We start from the raw sequence: 12,884 nt of genomic DNA, 5'->3' as shown, positions 1-12,884 counted from the left end.
CTTTTTGCACAGAAGCAATAATGTGTATTTAATGTTAGGCTTTTCTGTAGTTAGGTGCTTTAATTCCCTATATCCCAGGTAGACATTGGAGAGTTCTTTGGGGGGGGGGGGCTGTTTAAGAGTAGGGGAAATGATGGGTAAGGTACTCTCCCATTCTCCAAAGGTGTCTATAGTGGTACTCTAAATTAGCCTCTGTTATTTTGGAATGTTGGAGAACTAGATATACCTTTGTGTCATCTGACCTGACCTGTAACTTTGCCAGAAATTTATTGATGTTCTTGGTAATTGATGGCTTAGACTTCGCATCCTTAATTAAAGAGCTGCTCTATGGCTGTAGCCTCTCCCTACAAGGTACAAAGATGCGTGCTGCCCCTGGGGAAGCAGGCTGATGGTTTTTATGCTGACCAGAGAGGTTACAACAGATTCTCAGTGTTTCCTCAATAACATGGGAGATGTTATGTCAAATATATTCATTTATGCAAGTCATAGAAGATCACCCATTTATACTTAAGAATGTTAAGGTACTGAGGCACCTGGATGGCTCAGTCACTTGAGCGTTCAGCTCAAGTCATGATACCAGGGTTGTGAAATCAAGCCCCGCAGTGAGGTCCATGCTGAGTGGAGCCTGCTTAAAATCCTCTCTGACTCCCTCTACCCCTTCCCCACTTGCTCACACATGCTGTCTTTCTAAAACAAATTAAAACAAAATTAATTAAATTAAAATAAAGAATGTTAAGGTAGTAGAATTGGTTACAATAATAACTGTCTTTCATGACAGATTCATAAATTTGTGTGAATTCATACACTAGATATGGATGTATTGGGGTGCTGAGTGGCTTGGTCGGTTGAGCGTCCAACTCAATTTCGGCTCAGGTCATGATCCCAGGGTCATGAGATCGAGCCCCACATTGGGCTCCATGCTGAGTGTGGATGGAGCCTGCTTAAGATTCTCTATCTCCCTCTCCCTCATTCATGCTTGTGTGCTACCAACCCCCCCCCTCAAAAATAAAAAATATAAATAAAAGAAAAAAAGATATGAGATGTATTCACCATCAAATTCCAGGATTAACAGCATTTTCCTTTGAAGGTGTTAGCATAAGATTAGTTCAGACCAAAATTTGAAAGTAAATAACTGACTGTTCCAGACCGTTTTGTTACCGATAGAGCATCACATTGTCTGTTGACCTTTTTTTCAGTTTTAACCAAGTGCTTCTAATGCTGCTTCCAATGCTGACTCTGTTTCCTCAGCCCTGGGCCCTTGGTAGCTACCTGCATTTAGCACAGCCAAGCTAGTGTGTGAGTGTCTGCCATCGGTACCCTAAGGATGACCAGGCAGAAGGCTGTAGGTGACAAATCCTGTGCCAGTTGTAACTGAAAACCAACTCAGGTGGTCCAGGTTTCATGTAAAAATTTTTAAAAGAGCCCCCTTTGAATCACAGAAAAATAAGCTACCTAATGTACCTCCATATATTCTGGGCATAAAGTTTTAGCATTTTGTCTGACTTGATTTTAGCAAAACTGCTAAAATCCCAAATGTTCTGTTCCTGATTTTCAGATGGTTCGGCATGGGGAAGAGAAGGTTGTTTTCCTTATCCGTTGTGTTTTTTATTGTTTTTGATGCTTCCTTATTAACTCTGTGCTTTTTTTCAGATGGTATGTTTACACTTCTTTCTTTTCTGTTGACAAACAGGTTGAAAGGATTGTTGACAAAAGGAAAAATAAAAAAGGGAAGACAGAATATCTGGTTCGGTGGAAAGGCTATGACAGTGAGGATGACACCTGGGAACCAGAGCAGCACCTTGTGAACTGTGAGGAGTACATCCACGATTTTAACAGACGCCACACTGAAAAGCAGAAAGAAAGCACACTACCCAGAACAAACAGGACCTCTCCAAACAATGCCAGGAAACAGATCTCCAGATCCACCAACAGCAACTTTTCCAAGACCTCTCCTAAGTCACTAGTGATTGGCAAAGACCACGAGTCCAAAAACAGTCAGCTGTTTGCTGCCAGCCAGAAGTTCAGGAGAAACACAGCTCCATCTCTCTCAAACCGGAAGAATATGGACCTGGCAAAATCAGGTATAAAGATACTTGTGCCTAAGAGCCCCATTAAGAGCAGGACCGCAGTGGACGGCTTTCAGAATGAGAGCCCTGAGAAACTGGACCCCGTCGAACAGGGTCAGGAGGACACAGTAGCACCAGAAGTGGCCGCCGAAAAGCCAGTCGGAGCTTTACTGGGCCCTGGTGCAGAGCGAGCTAGAATGGGGAGCAGGCCACGAATACATCCATTAGTGCCTCAGGTGTCTGGCCCTGTGACTGCGGCCATGGCCACGGGATTAGCTGTTAACGGAAAAGGTGAGTGTCCAGGTGAGCTGCTCAGTGGGCAGCGTCCCTGTCGATGGCCACGGGCTGTTACTCAGCATGCTGGTGACTTTTTCAAGGTGTGTAGGTGCTCCTTCCATACATGCTGGTCCTGGTCCGGAGAGCAGGCCGGTGAAAATCTGGGGAACCTGCAGTCTGTTTCTAACAGACATGCCCTGGAACTGTGAGAGGTGCCACAGCCTCTTTCCTCACTTGAAGCCTTTAGCATTTATGTTTTAAATCGGCTCTCGCTATGTGTTCAGTGTGCATCCACAAACCGTACCACCGTTTAAAAGGCGTCTTGCTCTAAATCGGTTATGCTCGGTAGTTTTCCTTTATAACAAGTTTGTTTGTGAACATTTATGCATCTCAGACACTGAGTCTCATGTTCAGGGTGCGTCTGAATTTTCTGAGTGTGACCTGTATTGGGTCATGATCCTTAGATTAGAAGTCATGATCCTTATTTTGCTAACCCATCTACATAACCAGCAATTTCTTTCAGTGGAAGTACAATGTACCTTCGGGATTTGGGCTTTTGTTCTCTGTAATGGTCAACTGTTCGGATCCCACTGTCCCTTTTACAGAATAGGAGTCTGTTCAATTGGGGTGGTATTTCCTGTTTTGTTTCCACTCCTGCTCTTGGATTCTGCAGCTTAGTTGGTTGAACCATGGCCTCCCCAGCTTCTCAGACGGTGCAGGTGGGATTATCACGGACAGCTTCCATCCCCTTTGCTTCCCCCATGCCTCATCTAGCCACCCATCATTATAGAATTCTGTTACGGGTTTCTCTACTGTAAGCCCCACTAGCTTTCCCTTACTTGGGGCCCTGGTTACTTCTTACCTGCCGTAGCTTTCTCACAGGTCTCCCTGCTTCCTGCCTTTTGACAGTTCCCATCCATTTTCTATAATTCTTGGATGGGAGGAGCATCCCCGCCACCAGTCTGACCACACCACCGTTGCTGTAGTTCGCAAGCGTGCTCCTGAGTCTCTGCTTGGCCCGCACTGCCCTCTCAGCTCCCTCTCTCCACGTCGGCACTCCTGCTGTCCTCTGCCAGGAGCATCATACCTCCCCTGTTCCTCAGTCACCCCGGGACCTCCCACTATGCCTCTGATGCAGGGCCCACCTGCTTTTGTGTCCTCTGGTCTCCTATGCTGCCCGCGCCCTCTGTGTAGCAGAACTGTGATCATGTCTATCTGCCTGTCTCCCCCAACTCACCCTTAGTAGAATGAAAGAAAGCGAGAGGGAAGCTTATTTCCCTCCAAAGAGAAATGCTCACCTGAGATGCCACTCTAACCATCTTGCTGTGGTGCATCAAAAAGTTTTGGCTTAGACGTTTGTGTAGCAATGAGGAAACGGAAATCCAGGGGTTCCCTTGGGGCAGTAAATTGCCATCTTGCTAGTGTCTTTCAGATAACACACTTTACCCAAATGCTGCTTTTCTTCCTTGCTCCAGGAGTTTTGCCCTCGCCTGGAACTTGTATGAGCTTATTTACCGAGCTGACTTCCTGAACTGTCGGCCTGCTCATAGACCCGGTTTTCTTTTACGTTGTTGTAAATGAAGGATCGTAGAGGTTCAGAGGCAGAAGAGACTTTATCAGCCATCTGATTGCATGCTGCTTGTCACAGAGAGGGGAGCTGAGTCCAAGGAGATTGTGATGTTCAGAGAGAACTGAAGGCAGAGATAGAATCAGAACATGTTTCTTAATTCCTACTCCTGTGTTCTCACCATTTCTTGCTGCCTCCACTAGACTGGGAACATAGACTTCTCTATTGATTACTCAGGGCCAAGCACCCTGCTGGGCTCTTATCTAGCAGATAAGGGCAGGGCTTGGCAACCAGCCCACTTGCCTTTTCCATGTGGCCTGCAAGCTAAGAATGGTTTTTACACTTTCTAATGTTTGGGAAAATCAAGAGGAATAATATTTAATGCCATGTGAAAACATAAATCAAAATTTTTGTGTCCATAAATAAAGTTTTATTGGAACACAGCCACATTTCATTCATTCACTTATGGTCATGGACAGAGTTGAATCATTATGACAGAGACTGTATGGCCTGCAAAGCTGAAAAAATTGACAGTCTGGCTCTTTACAGAAAAAGTTTGCTAAGTCTTGCTCTAGGAAGTCACAGTCCTAGGGCAGTATTTTTGGAAAGTAAAGGGATACAAAAGACTTTAGAAGATCTGTGGTTCCCCTTTATCCACAAAAGTTGTGTGTACATTCATTTTTATGGGTGATGGGGCGTGATTTTCAAAACTTTTTGACCCTTTAAGTTTCCACGTTCTGTTTTTACCACAGTTACGCAAGCTTGGCTCCCCTCAGCAAAGCCTTCAGTTTTGTATAAAACGAGGATATTGGGTTCAGTTTAAATAAGGAGTTAGTGACTTCCTTTTTTATTACTATTCCCGTGTCAAAAAATTTTTAAATGTCCATAAAGGTGGCTTTGGTTAAAACCACCATGGATATGTAAGCATAAAATCTCAAATTATTTTATCTTGTTCTGTGAAGGTAGGCAGGTTGATTGGGACGGGAGTAACACTGTATTTCCAAGGCCCTCATGACCTCCTTTCTCTCCTGACCCTGAGTCCTATATACTGTTGAGAACACTTAGACCAGAGAAAGAATAGAAGCCGCTCGGGAATGTTTTTAGAACAGTGGTAAATGACATCCCCAATGACCATGATCTAAATCAGGCTTGAAGATTAAAAGGGAAAAGAACCATCTCCTCCTCCCTCCACAGCCTACTGTTGGAGTGTCCTTTCTGAGCGAAGCATGATGGCAAAAAGCAAGTGGTGTCCTAGACAGCATGGCCACCTACAGACAGGTGCTCGGGTGGATGAGTGCCTCTGCTTCTCTTCACCCTTCTCCTTTGCAGAAAGATGCTTTTGTTCCCTCCTCTGGCAAGTAGGCTCCAAGAAGGGATCTGGTTTTGCCAGGGCTGAATCCTCCCGTGTCCTGAGCAGTGCCTGTTCGTAGCACATGCTGCCGGTGTTTGTCAGGGAACGAGTCCAGTGGAAGGGGTACTCATGGAAGACAAAGATGGTATAGTGAGTTCTTGGTAGCCCTGTTGCCAGATCACTCTAGATGTGAGGGAAGACATGCTATTGAAATGACAGGGTACAGAGGCCAGAAGCACAGAAACATCCCAGAAAACCTCTTACTCGCCCTTGAGGCGTTTCTTTCCTGAGAGAGCAGTACTGAAGCCGCATCAGCTTGCTGGTCTACACTCATAATCTCTTAAAGTCGTTGTTTGTTTTTACTTTCCACATTAATTTTAGAGCTACATGAGAAAACTGATTTGTTTTTTTAAAACTAATGGAAGCAGATACTCATGGAGTCACTGGGGAATGAATCATCTCTTATTCAAAACATTAATCATGTGTGTATGAGGGATATTTTTTGCCACCAAACACAACAGATATTTAAATATCTGTTAACCAAAAGAGTAAATGTTTCTGGAGAATTTTAACACACACAATTACTTTTACAAAATAGCCATATGTATATGTGGCTTGTAACTTTTAAGTGTGAAACAGGTTTAAAAGATGACTATGTTGCTTCACTCAGAAATATGAAAAAATCTTAAATTTAGGTGATGTGGCTGCCTTCTTTCTACTCTTTGTTAATGATAGTATTTTCTTGGTCTTTTAATTGCCTAACGAATTAATCCTACAAAAGAAGCAATTGCTTTTATAAACTGGATTATTGTTACTTTGTTCTTTTGTGAATTCAAATGTATAACTAATCATCATTGTACATTTGAGAAAATACTGTTAGCACACATTTTAAAAAATGACGTCTAAACCTGATCAGTGTAATTGCGTAGAGTTGATGGATATGAAGTCGGAGCCAACAGATTCAGGAGGAAAGTGGGGAAATACCTTAACATGCCTCAAGTCTTTTATTCTGTGAGCATTTCTATTGAAGGAGGCTCCCAGGAGCAGTTGTTTAGGAAAATATGGCTTCTTCTGAGGAGCTGGAGTGTAAGTTCCTCTCAATAAGAATATGAAGCCTGATGATCTATCTCCCTTCTCTGTCATTATCAGGGAAGATGTTGTACCAAATCAATAGCTCCACCCTTGGAAGAGGCCCCCGGTCCCCCAGGGCCATTTGCAATTTCTGTGCTGAGATTGGAATTTAACTCAGAGAAAGGGAAGAAATCAGGAGACCGGTGGCAGAAAACCGCTCAGCAGGGCCTCAATAGGACATGTCTACTCAGAAAGCAAAGGCTAAACATTAAAAATGTGCAACCATTTGCGATCGACACAGAGCCAAGGCTTTTCAATGAACGGGTACTTTCGTTTGCCAGTTGTCTGGTGAGTCAGGCCCTTTCCATGGACCCATGGAAAGGGTCTGACTTTGGAGATCGGTTGATTGATCAGAGTTCGGTGTTGTGTGAATTACATCCAGACACATCATCTACTATTGCCAATTTGGATTTCATTGAAATGGGGCAGACACTTTGGGACTTACAAATCTGAGTGCACAGTCCTGGAATTTTTTCATTTTTCCCATTTTCTCATTTACACCTAATTTGACCGCTGTTTTCACATAGAGCCTTTCCAGGACATTAGACATAGACAGCAGCTCACCTTTTGTAATCCTGTCTCCTATCTTATGTAAAAATGAATTGAATATGCCAAGTTCAACTGGACTAAGAAGTTTCAGGGATCAACCCAGCCAGCTCTGGACCAGCACACATCCCAGCAAGAGCAGCCGAGACCCACCTGCCCAGCGTCTGTGCTGCTGGGGAGACTTCCCCTCCCCCTGCACTTGCAGGGTTTTATGGTATGTTCAAGGACAGTTAGGACTTGGGGCAAGGGTGACCCAGCAAACATACTTCAGAGCCCTTGTGACTGTTTAGTGTTTGCTCTTCATTTCCACTTTCTTATGTTTTCCTATACCAGTGATTCTCAAAGTGTGGTGCCCAGCATCTGGGTGACCTGTTAGAAATGCTCATCCCTGAACCCCCGCCACACCTCCCGAACTAGAATCTCGGCTGGGTCCAGCAGTCTGTTTCCCGAGCCCTCCAGGTGGCTTTGGTGCTCGCCAAAGTTCCACAACTACCTTCCCTGTACCGTGCTTTCTTTTAAGTTTGGTTTTTATGGAGGAAGATGGGAAATAAAAATACACAACTAATTTCTTCTGTTTATGATATATTTTAGATTCTGTATAGTTAGATTCCTGTTCTCTCGTGAGGTTGCTTATTAGCCTTATATATCTTGATTTGAAATTGTCTTTAGACTTTTGTTACTCTTTCAATAAATATTTCTAATTAGAAATTTTAAATGACAGAAAAACATTATAAAATAATTAAAATGTTTCAAAGAAAAAAAGAAAAGTAGAAAGCCCCACCTCCTGCTCCTACTCTCCAGAGATAACTGCTGTTAACAGTTTTTTTCCTTCCAGAAATTATATAAACATGCACATCTTTTAAATACATCAGTGGGCTCATACCTGACATATGGCTCTACAACTTAGGGTTTTATTTTTAATTTTGATACATCTTAGATATATTTTCATATCCATGCAAATAGCCCTTCTTCATTCTTCTAAATTGATTTGTGGCTATTTATTGTGTGACTATATCATACGTACCTCCTAGTGGTGATTCAGTGTCTGTATTACTCAGCAGGGGGCACTTTGGCATTTGGGCCTGGACACTTACTGGATTAGCATCCCAGGGCCTGCCCTTAATAAGGATCCTAGTAAAGGCCTCAGGCATCGTGACAGAGCACTGTGTCTGGTATTCCCATCTGCCTGCGCAGGGCCCTGTGTCTGGGTGCATCCACGAAGTGAGAACCTTAGCAGTAGACATTGGGCGTGTTTTCCACATAAATGAGTACATTTCATTGACACTGCAACAGCAGAAATGTTAATAACCTCCTGCCTTAAACCTGAGTCATACATAGATATTATGAATTCTTACACAAGTTATTAGAAGTACGTTGAGCAAAAGAGGACAGTTTACCGTTACCTCCTCCCCTCAGAATACCATTTACTTCAGAGGGAACATTAATAGTTTGACATGTGTCATTTCAGACCTTCTTCTCCATATTCACATCCTTTGGTATGGAATCCTATAAGTTCTGGTATTTGCCTCTTTCATTTAACATCATGTTGTGGAGAGCTCTCTATTTTAAGACTCTGACTCTACCTCATTTGCTTTGAAGTTTTAAACTTGATTTTTTTTTGTATTTTTTTATATGATTTCAAATTTATGGAAAAGTTGCAAAACCAGTAAAGAAGAACCCATATACTTCATCCACATTCACCAGTTGTTTTCAGTTTGCCTCACTGACTTTCTCCCTCCCCTGGGTGTGAGTGTATGTTTATACACTCACATATCTGTATGTGCATATACATTTTTTCCTGAGCCATTTGCGTGTTAGCTGGAGACTCATTGTTGTAAAAACTAGTAAAGTACAAGACTGTAATTAAAGATTTTGCTAGATGTTGCCAAATTGCTCTCTAAACAAGCTATAAAGATTGTGAGTGCCTATTTACCTATTGTTCTTAATCAGCTTTTCAATATCTGACAGATATTTAAGGTAGAAAACTGTTATCTCATGGTTTTCATTTTAAAGCATGAAAATTCTGATTTCACAGGTTGTAATTGTTTGCACTTACTTTTCTGTTAATTCCCTTTACATTTTCTCTTGCCTATTGAAGTGGGGGGAGGTGCACAGTTCCAACTTTTCAAAACGTGAAGACTTTGTGAATGTGTGTGTCATCTCTGCCAGGGACCACATTAATCTACACGTGTTTGAGCTGGAGAGTTCACACTTCTAATGGGAGCATTTCAGAAGAGGTCACTGACTTTTGGTTCCCCCAGCACCCACTCAAGGACTGAGAACTTCCATGCCAGGGGTTAGGATGAATAGTGCCATCTGGTCTCTGCCTTAACATACTTACAACAGTTTAATAAGAAAACTTCAAATTAATTCCCATTAATTTTATCGTTCCTGCTCAGTTTCTAATATACCAAAGTGTATTTTATTAACTTAGAGTTTTACAATTTAAATGAAATCTGGATCCCTTAGGTCATATGTCAGAAAAGAATCTGACTCCAGTTCCTGCTCCTCCTGAACTTTGTAACTGACTGGCACAAGGGCAGAATAAAAAAGTCACCCAATTCAAGTGAAATTCCCATTTTTGAAAATACTTGTTCTTGTTGATACTTGTTAAAAGAGGATTGAACACCTGATACAAATCCCGCTTGTCTTCTGCATTCCCATTTTTATTGCTGTTGTCTTTAGCAGGGTACTAGCCTTCTGGAATATTCCTCTAATGACATCCTGTATTGTAGGGGCAAGAGCAGCTATGGATACACAGTGTACTGGCTGTCTGGTCTTCTTTCCAAACATGCCTTTGCTCTGTCTTCTATGTTCCTCTAACATTATTCTCCCTCTTTCAGAGAATGCTTATTTTATAGATGAGCCTGGTTGTGAAAGAAAAAGGAATTTGGTAAAAAACAAAATCACTCAGCAAGTTGGTGGGACAGAAGGGTCCATATTATAACCCGCTCCTGACTTCAGTTCTTCTGTGTCACAGTAGCAAAAGGGATTTTTTTATAAGCCTAATTCACCCTGTTGCCAGAACTACATCACAGGACTTGTTCTCTGTCAAGTGAAGCTGAACTCAAGTTGGCTTAAACAGGCAAACAAAAATGCCATAGATTGGCTCAGGTGAGCAAGTCCCAGGCACAGCTGGACCCATTGCCTGAATGGATCCATGCCCTCTCCCCCTGTGGGCTCTCTTGGCTGCATTCATGCAAACCCTTCCCACAGGGAAGGCACGTGCCGTCCACAGTTCTAGCTGGCATCCTAACCCTCTCAGCAAACCAGGCAGAAAAAAGTCTTCTCTTTCCCGAAGTTCCAGGAGAGATCAGCTTCATCCACACTCTGGTTGCCCAAGGGAAACCCAGGGCTGTTAACAGTAAGGGTGAAAGTAGAGACTGAGCTTTTGACAATCACAACACAATTAAGATTACTGAGTACCCTTAAAATATAACAGTGCTTCCCTAGGTTACAGAATATCATGGCTGTTAAATATTGAATAGTAAATGAATAGTGATCATTTCAGTCCATGTTGTAGCTTTTGGGCAGTCCTCTCAAACTGAACATGGTGCCGTCTCCCAATACACCTAGGTGTTGCTTACAAGACCGAACTCTGTGTTTGCCTTTTCATTTTCTATTTTTGTGTGTAACTGTGTGCTCTTCTTCCTTTGTAGCTGTTAGGGCCCTGTGTTTGGGGGCACTAGGCACTGTGTGTATGTCCTCCTAATTTGGTAGGTCACCCTTTACAAGGCATATTTTTTAATTACAAATGAGGAAAGGCTGTGTTTGTCAGTTTATTAGGGGCCTCTTGAAAGAAGACACTAAGGAGTCCTATTCCCCAAGGTGCTTTTGCTTTGGGTGAAGTCTTATCTCAAGTGGCTTGGACACCTACCGAGGCTGGGTAGAGGAGAGCTGATTCCTCAGAGGAATCTCTGAGAAAGTAAACTGGCAGAAGAGATCCAGAGAAAGATCCAGAGCAGAAAGACAAACTCAGTAAAACTTCAGATAGTAGAATGGGAAAGCATTGTAGCAAACATTTTAATCTCCTTTAAAATTTCCTACATTGTCTACTCCCATTGTTTACATACAATAGGTGCTTAATTAACATTTGTATGGGAGTGAATGAGTTGTTTGAGCAATTTTTTTCACTTCTACTTTCATCAATAGCATCTGTCTTCTAAAAAGGATTTGTGTGTTGGGGCGCCTGGGTGGCGCAGTCGGTTAAGCGTCCGACTTCAGCCAGGTCACGATCTCGCGGTCCGGGAGTTCGAGCCCCGCGTCAGGCTCTGGGCTGATGGCTCAGAGCCTGGAGCCTGTTTCAGATTCTGTGTCTCCCTCTCTCTCTGCCCCTCCCCCGTTCATGCTCTGTCTCTCTCTGTCCCAAAAATAAATAAACGTTCAAAAAAAAAAATTAAAAAAAATAAATAAATAAAAAGGATTTGTGTGAAGAAGAAACAAGGTCTGTGAGGGTGGTTGGGAGAAACTGCCAAGGAATTAAGGGCCAAGGCAAGTTTTGAGCTTGCTTGCAAATAGAGAATGATATGTAATTCTTGGAGCTGGGAAAACCGAAGAAAACATCTGTAGGTTAATGGTGCAGAACATCTTTTAAAACTACCAGTGAATAATTTTGCTCTATATGACAATATCCAGGAGGCGACTTTACGCCCAATAAGTAGGGCCCCGCACCCAAATTTATTCACTTCTGGGGATCAGTGTCACTAGAATGAGCTTCAGACCAGTGGAGCCTTTCCGGTGCCTTAGGTTCTTGGTCATTTTGAGATGGAAACAAGCTCGCTGTGTGATTCTGTGCAATTCTTCATTGTCCTTCCCAAGCTACAGCCTCTGAGGAAGCCCTACAGCCTTTTCCTGTCCTTTTTCCTAGTCGAACTGCCTTCTGCCCCCTTGTCCGCTGCCCCCAACTTAGTAGCACACCTGCAGCATTTCATAGCTCTGTCTTTGTCAAGTTCTCAACCTCCTCAAAGAGGATTTCCCATTCGCCTCCCTGAAACCAGAAGCCTGCCCTGCTCGCTGGTCCTCTGCCTTCCCTTTGTGGCCTCAGGAGCAGAGAGAGCTCATCCCCAGTGCTGCCAGGCTTGGGGAGGGGGGGCCGGTCAGCCTCCTACACACCCCAGTGAAGAAGATTCTGTGCTGAGGCCTGTGTTTTCTGACTCCTTCTCCTTCCTCCTCACTGATTCACCAGCCTCTTGGTCCCATGTCAGCATTCCCCAGAGACCCAGGCTTCAGGGTCACAGCCCTTCCTTCTCAACCCAGCATGGCCATCACCCCCAGAGGACTAGGCTCCACATGAAAGCCTCCTCACTCATCATAGTCACGGCTGCCATTTACCGAATTTTCACAGTGTGGTGGGTTCACTCCACCCATGTGTTACTAGGACTGTTAAGTTATGTCCGTTTTACGGGGAATGCCAGGCAGAAAGAAGTGAAGGGACTAGAATTCATGAACACCTTTTCTTCAGGGCTATGCTTGTTTCCACCCTGATTCTCATTTTCCTTTTAGGTCACGCTTCTGGAGCATCTCATCCATGATTGCTTGCTCTTTTCCTTTCCCAGCCACCCCCAGCGTGGCTCCTGCTCTGTGAACAGGTGTTCTTAGCCTCTGGGCCACAGCCACCTCCACTTACTGGATCTGGTGCTTGTATTCATCAGAACAGGCCACTCCCAGCCACATTTTTTTTAAGTTTATTTATTGATTTTGAAAGAGCAAACGGGGAGCAGCAGAGAGAGAGGAAGAGAGAGAATCCCAAAAAGGCTCTGTACTGTCAGCACAGAGCCCAACGCAGGGCTGGAGCTCACGAACGGTGAGATCACAACCTGAGCCAAAATCGAGAGTTGGATGCTTAACCCACTAAGCCAGCCAGGCACCCCAGTCCCAGCCACAGTTAATAAGATCACCACGTCTTTGTTTTGTTTTCATTTTAATTGTGGCAACAAACACACAACCC

At 43.6% G+C, this 12,884-nt stretch overlaps 1 protein-coding gene across 2 annotated transcripts in view; it reads left to right on the top strand.

The window, feature by feature from the left end:
* CDYL (chromodomain Y like) overlaps positions 1–12,884 on the top strand; it is a 182,761-nt gene that overhangs the window by 106,903 nt on the left and 62,974 nt on the right. For both annotated transcript variants that reach the window (XM_030314926.1, XM_030314927.2), the window contains exon 2: positions 1,691–2,357. In XM_030314926.1, the coding sequence (XP_030170786.1) occupies positions 1,691–2,357 (667 nt within the window). The remainder of the gene's footprint in view (positions 1–1,690; positions 2,358–12,884) is intronic.

The sequence above is a fragment of the Lynx canadensis genome, chromosome B2, assembly GCF_007474595.2.
Source record: "Lynx canadensis isolate LIC74 chromosome B2, mLynCan4.pri.v2, whole genome shotgun sequence".
Taxonomy (NCBI): Eukaryota; Metazoa; Chordata; class Mammalia; order Carnivora; family Felidae; genus Lynx; species Lynx canadensis.
This window is presented reverse-complemented; position numbering and strand designations above follow the sequence as displayed.